Source organism: Lepisma saccharinum, chromosome 13, assembly GCF_977018435.1.
Source record: "Lepisma saccharinum chromosome 13, izLepSacc3.1, whole genome shotgun sequence".
NCBI classification, from domain to species: domain Eukaryota; kingdom Metazoa; phylum Arthropoda; class Insecta; order Zygentoma; family Lepismatidae; genus Lepisma; species Lepisma saccharinum.
The window spans coordinates 23568522-23596095 of NC_139241.1; the positions used below are offsets into that span (position 1 = coordinate 23568522).

The window sequence follows — 27574 nt, forward strand, 5'->3', positions numbered from 1 at the left end:
GAGGGAAACATTATGAAGCACAATTTATAAAAGACTTCCGTAATCAGTTCTGCAGAGAAGCCCAAAGCTGGTGGTACATATTAATCGTCTATTAATATTATCGACCTGTAAATGTCAAGTAGATATAGTCCCGATTAGCCAATTTATGTTAAACTTTTTCTTTGTATTCTTTGGTAATCTGAAAGGTCATTATCGAAATATTGTTATTTGAGGTTGCTTGAACTTCTTTTGTTCGTTGGAGTTTCAACATATCATCCCTTTTGGAGGAAGGGGGCAAGTCCCCCTCTGTACCCTGCTATATCTGCCAATGCAACACAATATATTAAAAATTTGCCCCCTCTAGGATTGACTTAGCCCCCCCTATTAAGAATTCCTGGCTACAGGCCTGGCTTCCACTATCTAGATAGGTACATTTTTCACTGCTGCTTTTCCACTTGATTTTTACCAAATGTAGAAACATTTTTCCCAGATATGCACCAGTTTATCGAGCGCCTCTGTGAAAAATTTCTAGGTTCAGTCCTAGAAAAAATTGCATGTTCCTCAAAGCTACCATGAGGAAATCTGAAGCAGTTCCATTTCGTATTTTCGATTAACACGACATATACATGTAGGTATGAAAAGTCACGTGAAACAGCATAGACTTATTGACTAAATAATGCACAATTCTAAATTTTTTAAAAAATGTAACAATCAGTCGCAGGTGAGCTCTCAGCTCACTCTCACAGCACTCCTTCCACAATGTTGGTCTCTCTCATCCTGTCGATCGCAACATCTCGTAAGAATGTGAACACATCACTTGTGACATGCTAAAAGTCAGCTAGAGAGCACCCCAGGCCAATATTTTAAATACTGTTAAAATTGCATTTAATTAAAATTTAAAGTGAGCCCAGCATATGCTCGACCAATCAGAGGTTAATTTCTAATCTTGTCCGAAGGAGCTGGAAAGGGTTCCGATGTGTTGACAAGAAGATATGGAACTCAACCATTTGCGTGTAAAGTCTTGTTCATGTTTTTAGATGTGTTTCATTCATCATGTGTTTGTATTTATATAAGAAATCAATGCACAAACTCTGTCCAAAGTTTTATTTAACAAGTTCTATTTTCAGTAACATGGTGAACAGTATTTACTTCATCCAGTCAGAATATGCAAAGAGCATTATGCAAAATTACATCACAAATCGGAAGTCATATTTCAATCTTTTCAAGAAGAGTTGGAGGATACTGAACATATTGCCATGAAATCGTGACAAACTTCTATTAGACATAATCCACTCTTCATGACAAGATTGCTGTGCGACATCACTAAATCACTAGTGCAGGCATGCAATAGAACATGATTAAATTCGTTCTCCTTAACACATGGCAATAACAGGTCACTTTCAACACACAGCTCTTGAATGCACAACAGAATCACACATGTAAAGACCACGGTGATTTCCACACTGCCAGTTCGTAGTTGTGAAATACATTGGACCATATAAAGACTTCACACAATGACATCATTACCTTGTGATCATATCTGGTGGCATGTGGCCAATGTCGTTCAGTGCCCTGAGAGTAATTTGCCCATTGGGTTGCAGAATCAGCCACGTAATGCTGGCATGATGGATCAAAAATTTTATCCCAAATTCTACTGGAAATTGCATTGCCCTGGAATAACATTTTTGTGTCAAACATTTTTCTTTCAAACAAAGCCCTAGCTAGTGACCTATCATATCAGCATCTACACAGTTTCCTCATTATTATAAATTACTTACAACATTTGTTAGAAATTGTGCACGTCACTTTGAATCATGGGATATGGAGTGTGAGGAAAGGGGAGGGGGGCTAGATGAGTTTCATTAAGTATTTGAGTTGATGTGGCCAGAAACATTGGTGACTGCCTGTCTCCCCATAGCAGAAACATTGGCTGCATACGTGAATAGTTATTATTTTAAAGGAAAACATAGACATATTTACAATATTTTGGAATAGTAAATGATTTTTAATTAATGCCAGTAAGAAGACAATGTGCAAGGTCAACGTTGACAAATCAAATAAAAAAATGTATGTAGTCAACGTTACAAATTCTTACAGTTTGACATTATGTAGCTAATTCTTCCTCTATGTTTGCATACGATGAAATTCATTGTAATTCCACAATATAATTTTTCTTCTTTGGTAAATGTGCTGCGTTATGGGTAGTTTGTTATTTTAGTGAAAGGGGGATATATTTTGGTTCTATTATTGTTCATCTCATTGCATATCACGTGGATTGCAATCATTAAACTCCAATGTAAATAATAGAAAAAACTGCAATCAATTACAATAATGAACCATCAAGTAAGATTTTTAGTGTAAGAATTAAAATCTTGTTTCTTGTCTTGAATTTTACGAAAACCAGAAAATGACCCAATATCATATATGTTTAGTAAATGTATAAGAAATTATAATATTTTCTAGATTTTCCTTTGGACAATCCAAGACTAGAATCCACAATTTTAATTATTTCTTTTTTAAATTCATTACATTTCAATGAAAAAAGTCGCTTTACTTTCCAAGTATCGAGCTCAAACATCGATATGCATATTAATTGATAGTTCCTCACCGTTTGAGTATGTTGTCTTCCCCCACCAGATGGCTCTGCTTGTACTGGGTATGAATAGTCTGTGGTTTATAAGGCCTTAGAAAAGTGTTCGCACAAGTCAATGGAGAATATGCTGAGTGTCCCAGCCTGTAATAGATAATCCTTGCTTGCACTTATAACTTTTCTCAAGGCTTTTTACACCCCTTCAATTAACCCACAGATAAGGATTTTTAGCTATGCACTGAAGGGTGCAAAATGGCCATTGTTGATGCACTCAAAAACTTTGAATCATTCATTCATTCCCACTCACCATGTGCATTTGCACGAACCAGGCTAGTTCACAGTGCACCCAATATGTAGTTTTTGAGTCACCTTCGACTTCTGGAGCTGCGTGGTCATTGCTAGGGTGTCTGACTATCACACGGGATACCTGGGTTCAATTCCTGGATAGTTGTGGTGGGAATTTTTCGAGTAACGTCCCTGCACAGAGTGGCTCTGAGGTTCACCCTGCCTCTAATAAATGGGTATGTGGGGGAAACCCTGGGGAGGTAAAAATGGCTTGAGCATGGAGCTGATCAAATCATCCCCACAAATGTCCGATATTGTTAATGTGTGGGAGGATCCTACCTCCATATGCCTTCACATCATATTGCAATATACCTGCTATGGTACTAGGAGTCCCAGATTCGAATCCCAGCCTAGGCATGGGTGTTGTTTGCGAGAATCCATTCATCAATTTCATCTTATCATCACTCAACCTCATCATCATGATTACCCAAATATGGCAGAAAAGGAACTCTAAATAACCTAACTCAATCAATCGTGAAAATTGTGGTTCAACCAGAGATCAAATCTAGATCTCTGTCGTTCCACTAAGTTTAAATACTTAAATACTCTCACATAGTTAGCTGAGGTGAATTAGTTCCACCAAGAGTAGGGAGATTGTATTTCCAAAGATGGTCAACAAGAAGTCATAGTATACAGTGTGTTTCATAATTCCCTCCGGGATTTTGGAAGTCTGTTGCTCAGACCCCAACTCACGCACAGGAATGAGAGCATATCAAACAATAGAGTAATGTCCAAGTTTTTAACCAACCTTACAAATGTTTGATATATCCTCACTTGGTGACTCGATAGACGTAAAACGTACAGGTAGGCCGGGGCCATCGTCTGAGACTGTGGACTACAGTCAAGATTGCAGAATTGACATCTGTCAAGTCACCAAGGGAGGACATATTGAACATTTGTAAGGTGTAATCAATCAATCTATATATTAGTTTGTTCTTGTTGAATTAGTAGTGATGTAAACATATTTACATTAATACAAGCTATGAAATTAAGCACTTACTTGCATATAAAATATCTGATGACATGTCCATGGCAGACAATAATCTCATAGCTATTTCCTTCCTGTTGTTCGTCTGTCTCACCAATATATTTTAAGTAAGCTGCCTCGACTCTTTTCCTCTCCTCTTCCTGTTGTCACATACAAAGGGAGAAGTAGTATAATTACTCTCGTTGCTGCTACTTACAACACAATGAACTATTATAATGTGTTCAAGCAAGTTTCCAGAAACTCTCCACAGCTATATTGTTACTCATGTTTGAGGAATGAAAGGCACAGTTTTAAAATAAATACACCAAAAAAAAAAAATCCTAATTATATCTGTGAGACTTACTTATAAATGTTATATTGATTTTGGTGGCCCCTGCCACCATTCACTTGGGAACTTGTTGCTTCACTGCTGGGCTGGCATCAGTTCCTGTTGTTGCCCTGTGTGCCACTAGGAGCTCTGGTGTAGCCAGTTCATGTGCTGCACATGCTGTGCTTCAGTTGTTGCAATAGTGGGAGACAAAGTATTACATAACATACACATAAAACGACCTGAACATGGGTATTGTTTGTGAATGTCCCTTCATCAATATCATCATATCACTCATCCTCATTGTCGTGATGAGCCAAAATGGCAGAAAAGCAGAGTAAAATTAATGGAATCAGTCAATCAAAGCTTACAAAACAAGTAAAGGAACCAGTAGCCACAAGCATGACACTTGGTATTTTAAACAATGGCCCTCACAGGCATCACAATAGTGTTCTTAGATTCTTTAACGTAAATTGAAGTGCCCAACCTTCAGAATTGGTTACAGAATAATTGGTCATGGTATGTCATTGTCATTACGCTCTATTGAAAACAAGTCACAACTTTTTCATCTCCTCTGTCTCTAGCAGCATACTGCAGGAGGGCGCATTTAGGGTTGCAAAATTAACTATTCATTATGCTAAAAATTTGAGCCAACAACAGCACATTTCTTTCTTACACTCTCAATATTATACGATTTTTCTTGTTTTTCTCAGAATCGTGCGAAAGTGACTCAGGTCCCTTTCTGCAATAAGCCATTCATGTATATATTTATATTCAAACAATACATACAAAGTTATGAACTGCTGAGACACCTTTCATAACCTGTAGTAGACTCAATTTATGACATATGATTAACCTTAACATCCCCCAAAAATTAAAGCAAAGTTAAATTTTTATTTATTACTGCAGAAGTGGTTAAAATGGAAATGAAAGAAAAAGTGCAAAAAAATGAGAACTGGACACTGTGGAACAAGAGTTTTCATTTACTAAGTTTTGAACCATTATGATGTACAAGGTAAAACTTAAAGCAAGGTTTAAAAATATGTCGGATCAAACAAATAGTGATCTAAGGCCATGTTAGCATGACAGAAGAAGCTTTTATTTCATTGGGAAATTGTTACGTATGACTTCATTATTTGCAATTTTTATTAACAATGTCATGACCAGTGTTGGGTTCGAATCCCAGCAAGGGCATGGATGTTTGCGAGGGTCCATTCATCAATTTTATCATATCATCACTCATCCCCATCTTTGCAAATTAGCCAAAAGTGGCACAAAAAGCAAAGTAAAATAAAGCAAACCAATCAAGTCATGACTAAGCTGCGCGTCAAGTGTGCAGCAGGTTTTCGCGTATATTGATCCAAATGTGCACCCAGAATATAGTTCTGCTGAGAAGGGTTCTATTCCGACACAACTGAATATTTGCAAGAAAAAAGTTATACAATTTGTAATATACAGACAAAATGATACATCCATTAGCAGGTTTGGACTTTACCATTTGCAATCTGTGCAGACGAACTTGGATCTGCAGATTCGCCAACTGGAATGTCTATTATGCGGAAGAAACACTCAAGCTCAAGAGCAACTCAAGCAAGACTGAATACGTTGTAGAGCGTGTGGAATCAGTGATACCAGTGTTGTACATCCCACTATTTTAACCCTATGTTTATCGTGATTCATTGCTAATCATGCTATACAGCAGCGACAATGACTGAATCGAGGTCTCTTGTTCAGTGAGTAGTTGTGCTGGAGTGTTATTTTGGTTATCATCCGAAGGGGTGTTGTTTTAAATGCACATTCCTCTTTACGACAACAAGACCAAAATGAAACTGGGCATGAGGTGATTTGCCATCAATATGCACACGAACTGTGTCTCAGGTGTTGAATGATTTGCAGTTTGAGTTTAGGAGGAGGAACCGATTGGTTGTTGTTTTATGACAAAAGAATCTCCACGGTATTAAAAGATATCGCCATGAGAAGAAACATGTTTATAATTTGGATGAGACGTGTGTCAACGCAGGGCGTGTATTGATTGAAGCATGGAAGGATACCACCATGCTAAACCACCACCAGGGCTGAAGCAACTGATGGGAAAGGGGGAGGCTTATTGTTTCACCCACTGGCAGCAAAGAAGGCTTTGTTGAAGATGCATTTTTACTGTTCCATGCAAAGCAAGGGAATGCTGATTATCACCAAGAAATGGATAGATGGAGATTTGAATCCTGGTTTAGTGAAGTGATTCATAAATTTAAACCAAACAAAGTAATAGTAACAGACAATGCACTCCATTGTATATATCACCAATAACAAATCATGTTCCAGATTCAATACCCGGTCGAGGTACATAGTAGTTCGAATCCCACTTTAAACTGTAAGTCCAGTCCCGATAATCCTTATTGTGCATAAAGTGGACTTAAAACACCAATTCAACCAACCAACCAATAACAAACAAGATTTTTTCGGTAATATAAACTTGAAGTGTGTGTGTCTTATAGTACCGGATGTATTGCGAATGAAGCAACCAAGTTTTTCACATATTTATTTATTTCTAAGCCAGAAACAATAACTTGTCATTAAATTCAAGAGGAGCCTGTCGTTTACTTTTACCTTTGTGTTTTTCTTTTTTCTGTGCTCGAAATATACACACATGCCCTCATGTTTCGAAAATATTTCGTGATTTATATTAAGCAATGACACATTTATTACATAATCTATGTGCAGAAAGCACTTTAAAAATTGTATGGTTCAGGAGACAAAAAGAAGCAAAAATACATTCCGTTTGACATGTATGTGCAGGTTTTGATGTGTTGTGTGGTTGGCAATACTGTGGATTTTCTCAGTGCCTGCAATGTTTACAGCACGGCAGTTGAGGCAAACTTGCAAGTAAGATTCTGATCTCAGTTCTTGCACAGATTGATACATATGACGTGCTGCAAAGTTAACTTGATGCACTGCTTAGTGTCATTGACTCACCTTGTCTTTTATATGCTAATGATCGAAAAGTTTTTAGTGTTATATAAAATGGCTCAGATGTTTTAAAGTTACAAAATTTTCTTCAGAGAATTGTACAATGGTGTGAAAACAATGCAATGTAAATAAATTTTAATAAATGCAAAGTGTTGTTTTCAATTATTTTGTTAAATTTCAAAAGGTGTTACTGTGTTCGAGTTGTAAGAATCTAGTAATAATTATTGATTCAACACTATTATTTGATGAGCACATTTAAAAAAGCTTGTAAAAAGGCTAAAAAGTTGCTAGGTTTCATAGTTTTTAATTGATCTTCTTTTGACAGATTGAAAAATTTATGCTTTTATGTCTCAATTGTATGTCCATTGCTCGAAATCCATGGCACAGTAGCCCACGAGGGCTAGGGCCCACCTATCGACTGCCAGCCTCACTACCACCTGTGAGGTGGGAGAGCATCGAACCAGTTACCGAGTGATGTATGGTCAGCACAACTGACCCCATTCGTTGTTGTAGGTTTCCTATGCCTATTTACCCTACTCATTCATAGCTCCCTAATTTCTTCACGGTGGTGGGTGGCCACTGGTCCCATAAACTGGCTGAAATCTCAGGAGAAAATTTGTTACGCTTCTCCCAGGAGACTCGAACCTGTGTGCATTCTGTAGCTAGAGCCCAAAGCATGATGCCTTAAACCACACAGCCATAGTGCGGGACTGGGGCGCATTGCTGGAAGATGGTAGTGAATTATGGAGCTCAACATCTAAATGCCATGCAGAAAAATAGAATTAATTCAGAAATTATTTATCAGACATTTGTGTATGAAAAGTCAGAATTGTTATGTAATATTTAAATATGAGAGTGGTTGGTGGTTGGAATGACTTAAATTACATACACTGCACTTAAGAAGAAGTAATAAAGTAATGTACATTCTGAATTTGTGCATTTACTCACTAAATATATTCACAGTATAAAAAGTATTAAAAACTTACATGAGTGAGTATAATCAGTAGCGTATGCAGGATTTCATCAAGGGGGGTGTTATTTCTAAAACTTTCTTTTCCAAATTCACATTACCATTGTTTTATTACACTTTAATTAAATAATAATAATCACAATTAATTAATAATACTTATAATTAATTAATAATACTTATAATTAATTAATTATCTAAATTAATACTAATAATACTACTAATACCACTACTACTACTACTATTAAGTAGTAGAGATCTACATAAATATAGTATTTATGAAAACATTAGAACAAAATTACTTTCTTGTCATTCGATTTTTATCAAATCCTGGGAGCATTTTTTTGTTTCTTTGTTACGAAATAATTGTCTGGTCAACGAGGTGAGATATTTCAAGTGTGAAGAAGATCCATAAATACAAGAAAATATATTAAAATAAATTGAAATAATCAAAGTATGGAACTCATCCAAGGAGCTGCGATGGTGTGATTGGTAGAGCGTCTGACAACCACGTGGGCGATCCAGGTTCGATTCCCGGAATTAGTCGGAATTTTTCCAGCTTCTTTCCCGCATAAATGTCCCTGATAATTCGCATCTGAATTGTCTCGCTGTTCTTACCAACAAAACATTTTGTAATTGTTAAGCTTATTGTCATTTGAATAAATGTGTAGTCAACAAGGTGAGACATTTTAAAGAGAAAAGACATTCAAATGTGCTGCGGTAAACAATACAATGGGAAGGCAGACTGGTGACTGTATTCTTGTCTGCGTAGCCTTTGTCTATACATTAGCCTCTTACAACGTACCAAGAACTTTATTTAGTTAATTCTCATTGTTCACACACAAAAAAAATACATGTTCGTTGAACACTGGCATATGTAGAGGGGTGGCCGATGGTGTTCCAGCCCCTATGGAAATTTTGAGAAAATCAGAATTTTCAAATGAAGATCCGTTAAGAACTTTAAAAAATCAAAATGTGTAAATGCGAAACCTCTTTTAAAGTGAATCCCGATTACCATTTTTGTCTTTGAATACAATTTTAATAGACTGAAAAGCTCCAAAAATACGAAATATTTTATTATGCATCCTGCCCTCCAAAACAAAGCCATGTGCTATCCACATTTACTATTCCAGCCCCTCCCGAAAAAAAAAATCCTGCATACAGCAGTGTATTGAACATTGTTGCAACTGAGATACAAAACAACTTTTTTCTCTTTTAAATCATAGTTACCCTAACCCAACCTCAAGGCATCACTCTGAAAGACGCGTGTGTTTGGAATGCTGTGCTTTACTCCATGCTGCATGGAAATAATAATTCAAATTATTATTATTAGTAGTAGTAGTAATAGTAATAGTATTGTCCTAGATCTTTGACTGTGAAAAATTGGCCATTTAATTTTTTTCCACAGCATTTTTCATAATATTTCACAAGCTCAAGGGGGGGGGGGTTAAACCCCGTAACTATTATACTCACTCACGTAAGTTTTTATACTTTTTATACTGTGAATAATAAAGTAAGTGTAATCTTACTACAGATTTAGCGGAGTTCAAAACCCATCATCTCTTGCCTTATTCTTTAAATCTTTCATCTCACCCATCCTTGAATACTGCTCTCCAATTTAGGCAATGACCTCAAAAACCAATCTTACCAGAATAGATTCTGTTCACAGTTTCTTTCTTGCTATTGTTCACCATAGAATACCTTATTTCCGACATGTATCTAAATCAGACACCATGGGTGCTCTGAATATTCACTCTTCATCCTTTTGTCGTGATCTAGCTGACATGAAATTTTTATACAAGGTAATAAATGGCCAAATCAGAACAGATCTCCTAATCAGTGAATTCACACTTAGGGTACCCCAAAAGCAAACACACAACCTGCAACTCTTCCACAACCCGACCACTAGGCTTTCCCTTCTACAGTGCATTTCTAAAGTCCCCAAACTCTGACTTTAAAAATTCATTGTCGAGCAACAATGCAACTTTTTTTAGAAACTGTTGCTTGTGATTGTTGGTGTTGTTGGAACATACAAATCAACACTAGATGACAATGAACAATGATGCATGCGCAGTAGGCAGCAAGAATGAAAGCCAGATGTCCAGTTGAAAATGCGCACAAATTCAGTTCACCATGAATCTTACACGGGGGCAGAGGGTTGCTGTTTTCGAAGCTTACTTTCAAGTTTAATCATACGAACGCTGTATAGAGATCTTTCATAGGAGATATCCGAATGCTCCTTCACCTGGAAAAACAACAGTGTATGATTTAATAAAAAGGTTTCGTGAAACAGGAAATGTTGCAGATAAGCTAAGGAGCGGACGAACATCAATTTTCACAGAAGACTTTCTTGTGGATGTTGGTGAAAAATTGCAGAACTCCCCTAGGAAGTCCCTGAGGCGGCTTTCACAAGAGGTAGGAAAATCTTTGTCATCTTGTCACAGGGCTGCAAAACGTCTGAAGTTCCAAGCATACAAGGTGTGAGTAGTTTAAGAGCTATGCCCGTTGGATTTTGAGAAACACAGAAATTATTGTCAATAGATTTACACGGAACAATGTGGTTAACAAACTGATGAGGCCTGGTTCCATTTGTGTGGATCTTAAGAACATAGTGTACAAAAACAATCCAAGGACAATCCAGGACATACCGTGAGCGACATCCCGGTCACAACACTGCACAAAGTGGCCTCCAATATGTGTCATCATGTTAACTTGTGCCTAGAAGTTGATGGTAAACATTTTCAACATCATCTCTAAATGTTAAACTTTTTTGTTCATCCTTATGTAAGAAAAAACTGTAGTCACATGTAAATATTTTCATGTTATAATAATTGAAATGTGAAGATTTTATAATTGTTTATCATTTTCTTAGATTGGAGTTCGGGGACTTTAGAAATGCACTGTATACAACGCTCCTTGTTTTACAGGCTGCCAGAAATCTACAACAAACTTCCCCTCAATGTAGATATTTTCCTTCCTGAACGTAATTTTTATGTATTACTGACCAAGAACATGCAAATCTATCCCATGTTGTTATTGTTTTTATCTTTTGTTATTTTTTGTTTCTACTTTATGTTGTCTCAGTGTAAAATGTCCAAATAAAACTGTATCTGAAACTCTGAGTAAGTAAATAAATAAATAAAGTGCTCTCATCATTGATTGATAGTGACCATTTCATGAGAGCTATTGCCTAAAGGTTCCCAAATATAGCACTAGACGCAATTCCCATATTACAGTTAACAGTAACAGTGGTGGTGAACTGATAAAATGCTCTTGTAGATAATTTAAACAGGGTGTCTACCAGTCAAAAATATCAAGAAAATCAAGAATTCAACATGAAGGTCAAGAAATCAAAATATTATGCTTGTATTCGAATTTGTGCTGTTTTTTGAATTTACATTGTTATATACCTGTTCTGGGATTTTATAAAATTTAATACTTGGAAATCTAAAATTGTATTGAGTTGTGATTAAGATTTGTTCACTTTGTTTCTTAAGAATTACATTCTTGCATGCATGAAGTTTTGTAAATATATTAAATAAAGTAATGTGGCCATTCCTCATCCAGGATGACATCTGAAGCATTAATTTTTACATTCATTAATAATTAAAGCAAGTCTAAATCTCTTGCTAAAGTACAGCTTCAGTTAGGAGTTTTTCATTAAATAAAAATATACAAGGAGCACTCAAAAAGTAATGCCCCACATTTTTTTTCTCAATTTAATTGACGTTAATGATATTGCTACAGAATATTGTTGTATGTATCCTCTATACATGTTATTTTTCAACATAATCTCCCTTCACTGCTATGGCCTTACACCACCTTGGAACAAGGGCTTGTATGCCATCCCTGTACCAGCTTGCGGGCTGTTTCTTCAACCATGTTTTCGCAGCACGAACCACACTCTCATTGTCCTCAAATTTCACACTTCACAGTGCATCCTTCATTGGCCCAAAGAGATAGAAGTCAGAAGGAGCGAGGCTGTAAGGAGAATGGGGAGTACAGAGAACCCCAATCTGGCATTTGCCTCAGTGGTTTTCAGGCTCGTGTGTGGTTTTGCATGCAAAAGCAACACATCCTTCACATTACTGTCTGGTCTCACTCTCCTGTAGCGTTTCTTCAGTTGCTCCAACATGTTGATGTACCTGTCAGAATTTACTCTTTCACCTTGGGCCAAAACATCAACAAGAACGACCCCAAACATGACCCAGAACACTGTGATCATCACTTTACCGGCAGAGGCTGTTGTTTTGAACTTCTTCTTTCTTGGTGATTGTGTGTGGCCCACTCCATTGATTGTTTCTTTGTCTCTGGTTCGTAATGGTGTGCCCACAACCCATTTGTGAATATTCACCACACTTTCGTTCTTGGCCACCAAGAATTCAATTACCGATCCCTGTTTGTAACAAGTGTCACACAGACCTGCCACCTTTACTCACCGCTACACTGCTACCGCCAATCGGTCGAACATGAAACTCTGCACATAAACTAAGGAAGCATCACAGTCGGACTGAGGAACAGGACACTTCGATATCTTGAACCAGTAATAAGGAAAAAAATGTGGAGCATTACTTTTTGAGCGCTCCTCGTATATTTTCTTAATTTCCAACTACTTAAATAGAGGGCAATTAAATTAATGTTAAGAAAAATGGAAAAAAAAGGTCAAGAAAAAGGGGAAGAAAGGTCAAGCAAATGTCATGAAAAGTCAAGAATTTTGGATTTGTTATTTTGGTAGACACCCTGTTAAAGGATGATGTGTTGTGAATTAATTGTAGATGATGTATTGTGAATTAATTGTAGAAATTGAATGTGGTGCTGTATCTGGCCATTGATGAATTTACAATAATCAATTATTACTATTAGAGGCATAGTAGAAGATCTCGCTGAAAATTATAACTTGAAATGTAAATATGTGGCTTTCACTATATTATTCTACATCTTACATAATTTATCCATGTAAGTTGTACTTTTTTACTTGACTTAGTACCAGTGGCAGGCGATGAAGTGGGGGCTGCAAGACTGCGGGGCCAAACAGATTATATTTTGTTGCCATTAGTGCAAAAATTAAATATTTATACTTCACCTAAGCTATCTTGCTGCGTCCCGTGGCACTGTGTGGAGATTTCAAATTCACTTGGCACGCAACAACCAGCAAACTGATATATGAAGCAACTTTCCCCTCAGGGACTGCCAGTACATCTCCATGTTAACTCTAACGTAAACACTGCTTCCACTTCCCTCCCTGCTAGGCCCTTGTCAATGCAAAAAAGCAGACTGCATTCCCTGCAGTCCAATGTGCAGTCTAATTTACGGTGGTGCTGCCAAGCGGTAGAAATCAAAAGCTCTCACACTATGATATGGCGACACCGCGCATAAACATGTGATTACCGAGAGAAACAGTGGCCGGCCATGTAACGTGTCCATTTCGCTTGTCAGTAAGTGCGTGATAGATAGTTTGATTTCGAATCGATTCAAAGAGTTATTTGTTTTTTGGCAGTAAGTTATATAATCTGGTGTTCTGAATGGTAAATCGTACAAGTAAATACTATGAATAATTCAGTACAGTATTTAAAGTCTGCAAGAGAAATAAGACATAAAAATACTTGTTTTTTTTTGTTTTTTTTATGATTGCAGCCCTCATAACAATAAGTAGCATGAGCTGCCACTGCTTAGTGTTGTATTAGGTTTTATGCTGTGCTCAGCACTTAAAATAGACTATTGTTATTGTAAGGGACACGTCTGTGTTTATCCTCTTTACGAATATTTTTGATAAAGCCCATTACTTACTGTTGGTGGTGGCACAATAGACTCAATCTCTCTCAATAAGTGACATTTCTCTTGTGCTACACTTGGAAAATGCTCACTAATTTCTTTGGTAGTTTGCATTGCCCTTGTCATGGTGGATGATAGGATTCTAGTGTAGTTGAAGCCTAAGGCCTTCAGTCTTCTTCCTGTTAGGTCTGCTTGACTTTTGCCTGTGGAGAAAAGGTTCACAAGAAGATCAATGCGTGGACACATTTAAATGTAATGCCACATGCTAAAATTCAATACACCATATTCTTAGCATTTTGCATGGAAAATTCAGTAAATAGTTCACAAATAGATATAAAGTAATTATTAACCCTACATCGGCCATACCATATCTCTGAGATACAAGGGGCTAAAATTATTTTATTTTCTTGGAAACAATTTGGTTCTAAGCTTCTCGGTAGCTTCTTCTCTCTGTCTGAATACAGATGACCACAGTTCTCTGCCTGATGCCTGTTCATGTCTGGACTTAGTAGGTTGTTTGTATCTGTGATTGATTTGTTGTTTTAAGTCCATGTGTTCACAGATAGACTAATCGGGACTGGCCCTAGAATTTAAAGTGGGGTTCGAACCACTATGCCATCAGGGAGTTCTGTTTGTGTCTGTGAAAATCAGAGAGACTGATTGCATTCAGGTTAGTGGTAGCACAGTCTGCTTGCAGAATGGACAGTTGTGATCTGGAAAAGATGCTGAATGCATTGATTCCATGCTCTGTAGCAAGCAATGATGGTGAATGCAGTTAAGACGATGATATCAGTGATGAAAGATGTGTCAGTGATTTTGAAATGTTGATATCATTCTGATGAAGTTAAAACTGCAACATAATAATAATTATAGAAAGTTGGATGTGAATTATTCAAACAAGGTATAGATAAAATCATGTCATGCTATGACAAATTTTTGAACAGATTTTGTGATCATGTAGAAAAGTAGTTTTGGTAGTGTGCTTTCATGCCTCCATATTCCATATGCTATTTCTTTCATGTTGGTGCAACTAACTTTTTGACTGGCCCATGTATTAGCATGTTTCATACCTTCAGCCAGTATAATTATGTTAAACAAGAAATTATTTTACAATTACTTTGTTTCACATACTTTTCTGGTGCTTTGTAACATATCATTGCTCTGTATAGTTTTAGCTTTTTATCATTTCCACATAACTTGCATATGAGTGATACCAATTTTAGTATTTTGTAATGATTATACTTGATAATTGTAGCAATTTTATTTTATTTCAAATAATTGCTTTATTTACTGAAATGTTCAGAAATTTAACCAGGCTCAACCGGGACTTCAAGCCCATGTCTTTGGAATGGCATAGCTCTACCAAGTAAGCTAATGAGCCAGCCCTGGTTTCGCCTGATTTTCTTGCTGGTATTTATCAAAAAAAGGGGAGAAATAATAGTTTTCTAAAAAAAAGCACAATCAGTCATTAAACTAAAAAGGAACACACTGCTATAGAAGATGAGTGCAACACACCTAATGAAGTGAGTACACGCTCTTCATCTAATACTCCAGACATGTCATATTGCCCATGCCTGATCAGTATTACATTTCTAAAGCTGGAAGGAGCTTTTTGGTCTGCATCATCTTGCTTCTTGCTGTCCTTTTCAAGTGCTGTTTGATCCATGCTGTAAAACAGAAACGTAAAACACTGAAACCCTTTAATTTTCATTTATGGAAATTTGAATGCATAAACCTAAGAGGTGAGAAAAACGGGCGAACCCCTGAAGATGCCAAACCTCCACCTGTATACATTCAGGAATATGTGCTTAATGCCCTGGTCCCTTAATAATAATAATAATAATAATAAATGGGATGTCTGATTCGTGGCATCTTGTTTCCCCCTTTTTTCTTTTCCTCCTTCTTTCTTGATGGTTTCGATTGTACATGTATGAGGTATTAAATTGTTTGATTGAGTTGATGTTTTAAGTTCACTTTATGCACAGTAAGGCTACTCGGAATTGAACCTACAGTTTAAAGTGCCTCCACTGGGTATCAAACCCAGGACCTTTTGATTACAAAGTGACAGCACTACCAATGTGCCATCAGGGAGGCATGAGGTGTTAAAGTCAGATCTTGTTAACATCTCATGGATATGGTGGACCAAGATTATTCCGGTGTTCTTGGAACAAGCTTGGTTTACATGTAAGATCTTACATGCTAATAATTGAATAAAAGTAATGATGTTTTATGTTAGTCATAAAACGAAGGTCGCAGTGTGTTAGGACAAATGAGTTAAAATCTCTAAGACGTGAATAGTACTAATAGAAAGTTAACTTGAAAATAGAAGGAAAATATAGCATTAATAATAAAAATAATAATAGTAAAGAAAACACTATATGGCTATACATTAAATTATCCACACTTGTATATGTGTGTGTGTGGATGAAAATAGAAAGAAAACAAGCCACAAAGATGGGTAAATAAATAAGGAAGGAAACAGTAAGCACTTCACGAAAAATGTAAGATTCCATGTTTTGCAGCCTCCTGTTCACAGGAGAAACAAAAATGACATTGTACTGCAGTGTAGCCAGATGATGGAGGGCGATAGTCAGCATTGGCAACGAAAAAGAAACAGACACATTGACTAGTGCTTGACTGTTTGCTGGATGGTGGGAATATTGGCTGAAATTGAATGGATGGGCATGGATAAGGGATTAGTAAGTGAGCAGCTAAGTTCAGTCCTGGGGCTCTGGTAGCATGTGTAAGGATATGTAAGATCTTTCCCAGCATTTACAAGATATATAGGTTGAAGGGGATGTTAGTAAATTTGGATAAATGATGCAATGAAAGTCCAGCTTTCAACAAAAAGTATGTATCTTTAATCAGCACATATGTAGAACTAACGGAAAGGATCACATACTATGTGTATCACCTGCATATGCTGTATAGGAAGATAAGAGATGCACAGAATATTGATAGATACAAAAATCTGTCTGCTCACAGACTACTAACAAACATTATACATGTAGTGTTTCACCTCTTGACAATCTGACTTTATGTATTGTTGCTACATACCAACACACCTCCTCAACGATGCAATAAAGTATACAATTTTACATAACATTCAAGTTACTTCGAAACCCATTAATCTACAAAGTTATTTTGTTTTTACATCGTATAATGCTTTTGTCAAAATATCAGCAATTGTATCTATTGGACAATACTGAAGTGCTATTTCACTCTTTTGAACTAAATTCCAAACAAAATTATATTTTACATCTATGTACTTTGTTCAGGTTTACCCTTTCACTGTCAATCATTTTAACACCGTTTTGATTGTCTTCCTGTATTACAATTTGTTCAGTATAATTATCTTTCGTTTCCTTGATTGATTGGTTTAATCCACTTTGCTTCTTGACAGGCTTCTAAAACAGCAATATATTCTGCATAGATGATAAGCTTACCCATGCTTGTTTCTTACTTGATTAACTTATTATACTACATTTGTATTTAAATATACAGGGTAAGTCAAAATGATGGACCTGATTACAGAAATTTATTCTGTGAAATCTAATAAACATATGTTATTGTGAGACATGCGCTTCGAAAGGTTAACTTTCAAAGTTTAGTTTCCACGCAGTGTTTACACTTTCTACCACTAGGAGTCAGCAGCGAGCAGGAAAATGGCGTTGACTGGAGAAGAGAGATCTTTCTGTGTGCTTGATTAGCATGTGAACAAGTCTGTGATTAGTGTGCAACGGCATTTTCGTACCAAATATCAGAGAGAACCACCTACGGGGAAGGCCATTCATAAGTGGTATGAACATTTCAGAGATTCGGAATGCATCTGTAAATGAAAATCGACTGGCTGTCGACTGGGGAAGAGACAGTGGAACGAGTGTGCACATGTTTCGTGCGGAGTCCACAGAAGTCCACCTACCGGGTAGTGAGAGAACTTCAACTCCCACAGAAAACTGTCTGGCAGGTTCTGCAGAAACGTTTACAAATTAAACCCTACCACTTGAAAGTAGTTCAAGCCTTAAAAGACACTGATTATGCTTTGCGTGCGTCCTTCTGTGCTGATTTCTTCGCATTAATGGAAATGGATGGGTTCTCTGAGAGGTTAACTTAAAGTGATGAAGCAACTTTTCACCTTTCAGGGAAAGTGAATAAACACAACGTAAGGATTTGGGGAACTGTTAACCCCCACGAACACGAACGCGATTCTCCCAAAGTGAATGCCTTTTGTGCTATTTCCTATGAAAAGATTTATGGGCCCCTTTTTCTTCCATGAACGTACTGTGACAGGACTTGTTTTCCTTGATATGCTGCAACTATGGCTCCTTCCACAGCTTGCAGAGGATAGTGCAGATTTCATTCTCCAATTGGATGGTAGGGTCTCCCCGATGGTGCAGTGGTAGCGTCATCGCCTTGTAATCAAGGGGTCCTGGGTTCGATACCTGGTTGAGGCACATAGTGGTTCGGATCCCACTTTAAACTGTAGGTCCAGTCCTAATTAGCCTTACTGTGCATAAAGTGCACTTAAAACACCAAATCAAATCAATCCAATTGGATGGTGTCCCTGTGCATTACCATGGCAGCGTTCGGACCATTTCGATGGGGCTTTGGAACAACGTTGGATGGGCCGTGCATCTCCAGAGGATCGACCTCTCCTTCATTGACCACCTCGTTCCCCCGACTTGACACCATGTGATTTCTTCATGTGGGGTTCTGTCAAGGATCATGTTTACGTACCACCACTTCCAACAACATTGGATGACCTGCGTGCCCTCATCACAGCAGCCATTGCTGATATTGACCGCAACATGCTACACAAGGTTTGGCAGGAGATAGACTATCGGCTTGATGCGTGCTGTGTTACGCGAGGTGCTCACATAGAACACTTGTGATTTGTTTGAAAAAAGCTTTGACAGTTTACCTTTCTTAGCACATGTCTCACAATAACATTTGTTTATTATATTTCACAGAATAAATGTCTGAAATCGGGTCCATCATTTTGACTTACCCTGTATATAACTGCTATTTGATTTTCTATCATGTAAATCATTTGCCCAATCTGCATCTGCGTATCCAATTATTATTCTCATATTTTGATATGTCGCACGACTACCTTCCCATTTAAATTTCTGAAGTTGAATTCAAGATGGCGGGCATCAAGATGGCTGCCGACCATGCGGGTGACGTCAATGTGGTTCCCCCTTGGCCAGGCAACGATTGGTCATCGCCATTTTCACGTTCCATGCCTCAGTGGCCTTGTACTGGGGGTGTTAAGTGACTTATTGAGCCATAACTTTGTGGTATTGTTAACTCTGCAACAATTAAAGTTAGGTGAAAACAAATGTCACAGTTGTTTTCCTGGTGAAATTCTAGCCCATTTTGATATGTCGCACGACCCCCTTCCCATTTAAATTTCTGAAGTTGTATTCAAGATGGCGGACATCAAGATGGCGCCGACCATGCGGGTGACGTCAATGTGGTTCCCCCTTGGCCTGATAACGATTGGTCATCGCCATTTTCACGTCCCATGCCGCAGTGGCCTTGTACTGGGGTGTTAAGTGACTTATTGAGCCACCCTGTATGTTTACTTCAGTCCAATCTAACTGTGTTGGTTGTACAGGGCATGCACAAAACAATTGTCTGGTTTCAAAAGTTAATAAAAAAATATGACTCACCTTACACGAGTACAACATACAACGTCAGTGTCGGCAACTGTCCAAGTCTCTCATGTGCTACCAGCAGTTTGCTTCTCATGCTTACTGTGAGGTGGCTGGGCCAGTTTCCAAGATGGTGTCGCAGCAGGAGAAGGCTTTCTGTGTGTTCTGTTTTGAGCAGTGGCGTCGCGTGGAATAAATCGTTGCACACCCAGCCTAAATTCAGAGAAAATTTAACCCCCCCTCCCCCCCGTGTTCATAAAAAGGTAAAAAGGTAAAGTGTCCCCCTGTGCTTAGCACCACGCCATGAAGGCATATAGGGGGTGTGGGGGTAACGCCCCACACTTTCTTGATCCGGTCGTGAGTAGGGGTGATGCGATCAGCACCACGCCCCTGACCGCCTTTAACCCCCAGGGTTTCCCCCAGTTACCCATGTTATTCGACGCTGGGTGGGCACCGGGACTGCTTCCAACCATTAGAAAAGTTCCCGGATTTGAACCGGCTGGGGATCGAACCCGGAATTCACAGAAAATTTTACCCCCACTCCCCATGTTCACACCCAGCCTAAATTCACAGAAAATTTTACCCCCCCCCCCAAGACCGGGGGGGATACAAACACATTGAGAACCAATTTGTTGATCACAATCACAGAGAATTAAACGGCAAATGTTGACAACTGATTAATTGAGCATACAAAAAGGTGAAATTTGAGCCAAGAATCGAAGCTATGACTTTCGTTTTCAGAGTGCCCTACACTAGCCAAGTAACAAGATTATCTCGGTATTTGTCTAGAGTTCCTGAGGACAATAATAGTAAGCAAATTTAATAAACATTAAGAGCTGAAACTTTTCAAGTTGACACTACCAACAACTATCAACTATTGTGTGTCAATACTCGCAAAAACATATCACTGTTTACCAAGTTTTAAACAAGGCTACAAAAACCTATGCAGATCGATTTGATTAACGTCATTCATCTGGACGTTTTTACAGAAGATGACTTACCCTGTATATAACCGCTATTTGATTTCTATCATGTAAATCGTTTGCCCAATCTGCAGGAAAGCCCTAGAAAGTGGTAAGTGGCGTTCTTCAAATGTATCATCCCACCATCCATCGGGAGTGACTGAAGGAGGCCACGGATAACCTCAGAATGTCAAGCCACGAAATTATAACTCATGACCTCCCAAATGTGAAACATTGATACACCAACCACTAATTCAGAAAGAACACATGCTGACCACACGTCACCCCATTACCGGTCGAAGAACTCCACACCTCTAGGTAGGACTGTGGGAGGGGGACGGGAGGGAGACTGACAGTCGGGAGATAGGCCAAGGCCCTTCGAGGGTTGTCACGCCATGGGTTATTATATATATAATAAATAAAATAAACCTTAGGCATCTTTTCTGCGAATGTTTAAGGATTCCTCTGCTTTTTAAATAAACCTTTTCTCCTTTAATGTATAAATATAATCTAGTTATACCAATTTGAATGGCACAGAACTGTTCTTGTGAAGTCAGAATATATTTTGTTAATAAATTGTAGAGTACAGGGAAAAAATAATAAACTAAAGTAAAGCAAGAAATATGAATAACTATAATAATTCATGTTTTATGAAGAATATGAACCTGGGACCTTGTACTGTGCTAGCCAGTCTGCCAGAACGCCCACCGAAAATCCATTTACAAAACACAGGCCAATTTTCATTTACTGTGTATTGTTATAGTTTCCACTTAACACCTCCCCCACCCTCCTTGCCCATCAATGCCCTCATAAACAAAGAAACATTACTAAGGTAAACAATACATTTTTTTCCGTTCAAATTATTGAAATGCCTTACTTCTCTCCTCATTGGAAATTATTTTGCCTGTTCCTAAGAATTAACCTCCAGCATTTCCACTAATCATGATATCGACGAATATGTTTCATTTTTTTTAAAAAAATTCAATGGCCATTTGTAATTTCACAGAAGCTTGATAAGTAAGTCTCTGACAATGCTCAAACTTCATGATGCGAATTGCAATTCACGAGCCGGGCCTTGTGGCAGATTGGTTAGCACATCGTGCTACAATGCCAGGGGTCCCAGGTTCTTATCCTGGCCTGGGCATGGATGTTTCTGAGTGTCCATTCATCAATTTCATCATATCATCACTCATCCCCACCTTCGTAAATTAGCCAAAAGTGGCATGAAAAGCAAAATACAATAAAGCAAATCAATCAATCAAGTAATTCGCGAAACTTAAAATTATTGTTTTAAAATTTACCTGTAGTAGTTTATAACAATTATTTCTTTTCAATCTTCATACTCGCTTTCATATGTGCCAAGATAAATATTAGTTTCTACTACCTTCGTCTTCTATCTTTTTTGATTTGTCTACATTATCTGAAGGATTAAACAACAATTTTAAATGTCGATGTTCAGTGCTCATTTTGGTGATATAGTGTTTTAAATCATAAAACCTTTCCCATGCAAGGCTTCTATTTGTAATGTTGTTGAGGAAGTTTGAGCCCTTAATTTTTGGCGAAATGTATTGGAAATTAAAGATAGGCTATTAGGCTAAAACATCGAAGATCTTAGGAATTACTATAACAATACATGCAAACAGTGCTTGCATTATAATATCTTGACGACTGCTTACTTTTCCCCAATACAGAAGCTAAACAAAACGAAAAATAAAATACCTCACACCTCAGCCTCTATCGGCATTCGCAACAGTTGCTGCCATCTGTTGAGTGTTCCTTCGGAAGGGCACGTGCTCTGATTCCCAGTTTACCCCCTTGCTTTTTTCGGCTTCTTCCGTCGAGCTAGATAGAACATGGGAAGAATACAGCAGAGGGAGTTCACTGCACCATAGGTGCCTTGGTCTCTTGCTGCCTAACCCGGTGAGCTTTTCTTGTCAACAGTTGGGGGAAATTGGGAAATTTTAAGCATTGTGAAGACTTTATGAACGAAAATAGCTGCTTTGTAAAATAAGTATATTGAAATGTAGTGTTTCATTCTTCAGAAAAAATCACAAATTGAAAATTTTCCATTTTCGGTTGGGGGTTTGTGTGCTCTGTGAACCCCCTTCAGGCGACGCCTCTGGTTTTGAGGTGTCCAAATCTGTGATTACACTGCAGCATGAGTTTAGTGCATGGTTCAAAAATGACACACCACCACACAAGAATAACATAACCAGATTGTATCAACAGTTTGTGGAAACTGGATGCTTCTGTAAAGGCAAGAGTCCTGGCTTGCCTCTTGTGTCTGACGACAACATGAAAAGAGTGCATTATGTGTTTCAGTGAAGTTCCCAAAAGTCAGTGACTAGAGCAAGCAGGGTTCCCCAACTGAATATCAATTATGACGATTACATCTGTTCGAAGCCCCTCCTCCCATTTTCATAGGAACGTACAAGTGTATCTCAATGGTGTTCTTCCACAGCGCTGGATCAGATGTGTTGCAAATGGAGACAACAACCTTCTCCCTTGGCCACCCTGTTTGCCGGGTCTTACACCATATGGTTTCATTCTTTGGGGGTCATTAAAGGAAGCGTTTATGTATCACCATTGCCCATGTCTATCTACGAACTTCGTGATTGGATAATGCATGGACCACAGGACATGCTACACTAGGTCTGGGATGAGTTTGATTACCATGTGGATGTATATCGTGTGACACAGAGTGCATACATTGAAGGATTGTAATTAACACATAGGAAATTTGAAGAGTTGCTGCCACTGATGGTGTATGTTTTGCCCACATAACATGAGAAATATATGAAGTAAGTCTTGAAGCTTTCCTGGCGATGAATAATGAAAAGATTCTCCCAGACTATTGACCAGGTGAGTTGTGGAAAAGATTCCAAACTTTCAAGAGCTAACGTCACTCTTATCTTCAAGGTCATCATCAGAAGTTTTGGAATCCTTTCCACAACTCACCTGGTCGATAGCCCGAGAGAATCTTTTCATCAGAAATGTATCTTTTATTAACTTTTGAAACTGCACCATTCTTTTATGAATATCGCCAGCCCCCGTGGCCGAGTGGTTAGCACATCGTGCTACGATGCCAGGGTCCTGGGTTTGAATCTCGGCTTGGGCATGGATGTTTGTTAGTGTTCATTCATCAATTTCATCATGTCATCACTCATCCCCATCTTCACAAATTAGCCAAAAATGACACAAGAAGCAAAGTAAAATAAAGCAAATCACTATCACTACTACTTTTGTGAATGTCCTGTATAACCTTTTGACTCAATAATAATACACTGCAGCTATATCTGGTCTTGAATTCACACTTAAATGTATAATAATGCACCTAATGCTTTGCAATAGTTCTCATTATTTGGTAGTATGTCTGATATATTTAAATTTTTCAAATATCCATTGCCCATTGAGACTGTTGGTGTTCTTGCATCTTCCAAACTGAACGTTTTTAATATTTTCTCAATGTAATTGGCTTGTGAATAAGAAATATTCCATCTTCATCCTTTTCAATTTATAATCCCAAATAATTCTTCAGTTCCCCTAAATTCTTAACTTGAAATCTTTGGGACAAAGTTTCCCCAATATCAGCAATTGCAGATTCATTTTCACTTGCAATCAATCCATCATCAATATAAACTTATATACTACAATTTCCCATTTTTTAATTTATTTATTTTGTATACAAACAAGGATCTTCATTTCCTCTTTTCAAATCAATTGGCTGAAGTGTATCATTTAGTTCATGGTTCCATGATCTAGTAGCTGGTTTCAAACCATAGATAGATTTGTTTGTTTTGCTAGGTGCAAATACCTGTACATAATCATCTCCAAACTTTTGTGAGTATACTTGAGCCACTTTTCGTTCAGAATCTTCTTTTATTTTGTAAATACATTTGCTTCCTATTATCTTTTTTCCTACTGGTCAGGGACGGTGACAGGGGTGGGCACAGGTGGGCAATTGCCCACCCAAAAATTGCTGTGCTCACCCGATTGCCCACCCAATCAAATTCAATAAATATATACACTTGGGAAAATGCGAATGGTTCAATAAATAAGTTTATTATGGTGTTCACTCCATGTATATTTTACTGGTGAATATTATCTATATCACAGACAAGTTCACATATTGTCATTCAATAAAAAGCTTTGTTGTCCTTTGCTGAAACACTGATTTAGTGAATAGGTTTACGAAAGTCAGAGTAAATAATAAGTTGAATGAAATTAATTTAAGCTTTTCTTTCAACTTCCTTAACTTTATCATTGGAAAGCGAAAGGAATTTCCAAAGCTTTTGAAACAATGCCCACTTGTATGCTTAAGCGGCCAAAAGGCTTAGGAGGCTTTATGGGAGGCACAAAATTGTGCAGAATACGATCAAGATTAGAACAGGATTATGGGCCTGAGGGCTGCAGTTCCTGGCTTCGCAGGGACGATGCATCAAATTACTTTCAAAATGTGGCAACATAATGAAAAGAATAGATACTTGAAATGTGGCAAAAATATATAAATATAATTAACTGTCTGCCATAACTTGGCCAAAAAGTTATAACTGAAACTGAATGTAGAAGGGGTGGAGTGGAGGTGCTTGATGTTGTCAACTCCGGGCTTCCGGCCAGGGTATGATTAAGGTAATCTGTTAAACAAATAAATACCTCTACTTCACGTTGCTTCCTCCCGCAACACACAAAGTTGTTTAGTTAGGTCTATATTGAAATACTAAGACAGAGGTAATTTTATATGTCCCTTTTATTATCATGATTTTATATACCTGTCATCTTCTAATAAAAATAAAATAAAAATAATTTTATATTCATTCTCCTAATAAGAAGCAATCACAAAAATAGATTTTGATAAAACAGCTCTGTAGGTTTGATTAGACGGAGTAACATGGAAGCATACCGAAGAAAGGCATTTCAGAACCGTAGAAACGGCAACAGTTAACGATAGTAATATAATTAGGAATAAACTAGCAAAATTAAGAATGAACAAAAGGAGAACTGGAGAATGAGGGAATAATGAAAAGAAGGGGAAAATCGGGATAATGTTTTGAACTTAACAACTGATAAACCCCCTAGGGACCTAATGAAAATTATGAAAAAGGGGCAGAAATTCGCTGTAAAGAGTGAAAACTTCGATAGGGAAGAATTTTTCATTGCAGCGGAAAGGATCGTTGGGAGATTGGATGAAAAAGATGACAAAATAGAACCCAGGCAAAAAATGTGTAGTATAATTGAGCAACATATGCAAAGAGAAATTGGGAAGGGATTGGGAACTAAGGATAGAAGTATGACGCAAAATGAGGAAAGGGACAATAAACTTAGAGAAAGTTTGCGTAGGGTTAAAAAATGAGTAAAGGAGAAAAGGGTATACCTGATCAGATCAGATAAAGAAAACAAAATTATAATACTGGGAAGGGAGGAATATCATAGTAAATTGGAGGAGAGCTTCAAAAGCAACGATTATGAGGAAGTTAGGAGGAACCCGATCAACAAAATTAGGAATGAAGTAAGAAAAGGGATCAAAACTAGCATTACATTAGGAAGCAGGAAAAAAAAAGAGAGTCTTATTAAAGACATTAAAGAGGGTAGCAGTCCAACAGCTTTAGATATACCTAAGATGCATAAGACTGGTATCCCATTAAGACCCATAATTCCAACATATGAATACCCAGGGTATGCCTTAGCCAAATTATTTGTAAAAAGGATTAAGAAAATAAACAAAATCACTCAGTTCAGCGTCAAAAACTCTAAAGAGGTTAAAAAATCTATTGAATGGTTAGAAATCGAGGAAGAAGATAGTAGTTTCGACGTGGTCAATTTGTATCCAAGTGTACCCAGAGAAAAAGCAGGCTATTTTCTACAGAGATGGTTATTGGAGAAAGGGGTTGACATTTTAATAGCTTGGGAATATGTTAGGTGGTTCACCCTTGTAACGGGACATAATTATTTTTATGTCAACGATAAGATTTATAGACAGAAAGAAGGGTTAGCAATGAGGAATCCGGTATCAGGCATTGTAGCTAGCATTTTTATGCATTATGTAGAAAAGACTGCTTTGGAGCAAACAGGGGTTAACATTAAATTTTATGGGAGGTACGTCGACAATATACAAGGCGCATCCAGAAAGTAACGAGCGAGGCAGCAGTGGTCCGAAATGGAAGCTCGTATTCCTTCTCCCGCCGCATGCGAGGTTCGTTCGGTGATAAAGTTCCTGAATGCACAAAGCATTGCGCCAATTGACATTCATCGTCAGCTCTGTGAGGTCTATGGGCCGAACATTATGAGTAAGCAGATGATGCGTCGCTGGTGTCGGCAGTTTTCGGATGGTCGTCAAAGTGTCCATGATGAAGAGCGCAGTGGGCGTCCGTCCCTCATCACTGATGATCTGGTTGAGCTGGTGCGGCAGCGCATCGTAGAGAACCGTCGCTTCACGATTACGGAGTTGAGTAGCCTTTTTCCACAGATATCGCGATCCGTGTTGCATGAGATTGTCACGCAGTGCCTGCTGTTCAAAAAATTGTGTGCCAGGTGTGTGCCGAAAAACCTGACACCCGAACACAAAATGAAACGTTCAGGAGCAGCACTGACATTCCTGCAAGGGTACCATGATGACGGCGATGATTTCCTCGACAGGATCGTCACGGGCGATGAGACGTGGATTTCGCACTTCACCCCGGAAACCAAGCAGCAGTCAATGAATTGGCGGCATAGTGGATCTCCGGTCAAGAAGAAATTCAAACAGACGCTGTCGGTACAGAAAGTGATGTGCACCGTGTTTTGGGACAGGAAGGGCATTTTGCTCATTGACTTCCTCCCCAGAGGTGAAACGGTGAACGCTGACCATTACTGTGAAACACTAAGGAAATTGCGACGTGCCATTCAAAACAAGAGGCGTGGCATGCTTACTGCAGGTGTTGTGCTCCTCCATGACAATGCTAGTCCACATACGGCTCGGCGCACATCAGCTGTTTTGACGGAATTTGGCTGGGAGTTGTTTGATCATCCACCTTACAGTCCTGATCTGGCTCCCTGCGATTTTC

General features: G+C 38.1%; 1 protein-coding gene across 1 annotated transcript; it reads right to left on the bottom strand.

Annotated features, from left to right (window-relative positions):
* Positions 1-1074: 1074 nt before the first annotated feature.
* Positions 1075-16851, bottom strand: LOC145996896 (serine/threonine-protein phosphatase PGAM5, mitochondrial-like). Its single transcript, XM_083133456.1, has 5 exons — positions 16830-16851; positions 15431-15582; positions 13931-14118; positions 3915-4042; positions 1075-1650 (listed from the first exon to the last, which is right to left on the bottom strand). The coding sequence occupies exons 2-5, from the start codon at positions 15579-15581 to the stop codon at positions 1503-1505; spliced, it is 615 nt and encodes a 204-aa protein (XP_082989582.1). The 5' UTR covers position 15582; positions 16830-16851; the 3' UTR covers positions 1075-1502.
* Positions 16852-27574: the final 10723 nt, after the last annotated feature.

Excerpts from the sequence above, each read along its gene's own strand:
- LOC145996896 (XM_083133456.1), bottom strand. The coding sequence starts at position 15,581 with ATGGATCAAACAGCACTTGAAAAGGACAGCAAGAAGCAAGATGATGCA. Across the intron at positions 4,043-13,930 it reads CTATTGTGCCACCACCAACA|GAAGAGGAGAGGAAAAGAGT; the intron begins GTAAGTAATGGG and ends ATGTGACAACAG. Across the intron at positions 1,651-3,914 it reads ATCAGATATTTTATATGCAA|GGCAATGCAATTTCCAGTAG; the intron begins GTAAGTGCTTAA and ends ATGTTATTCCAG.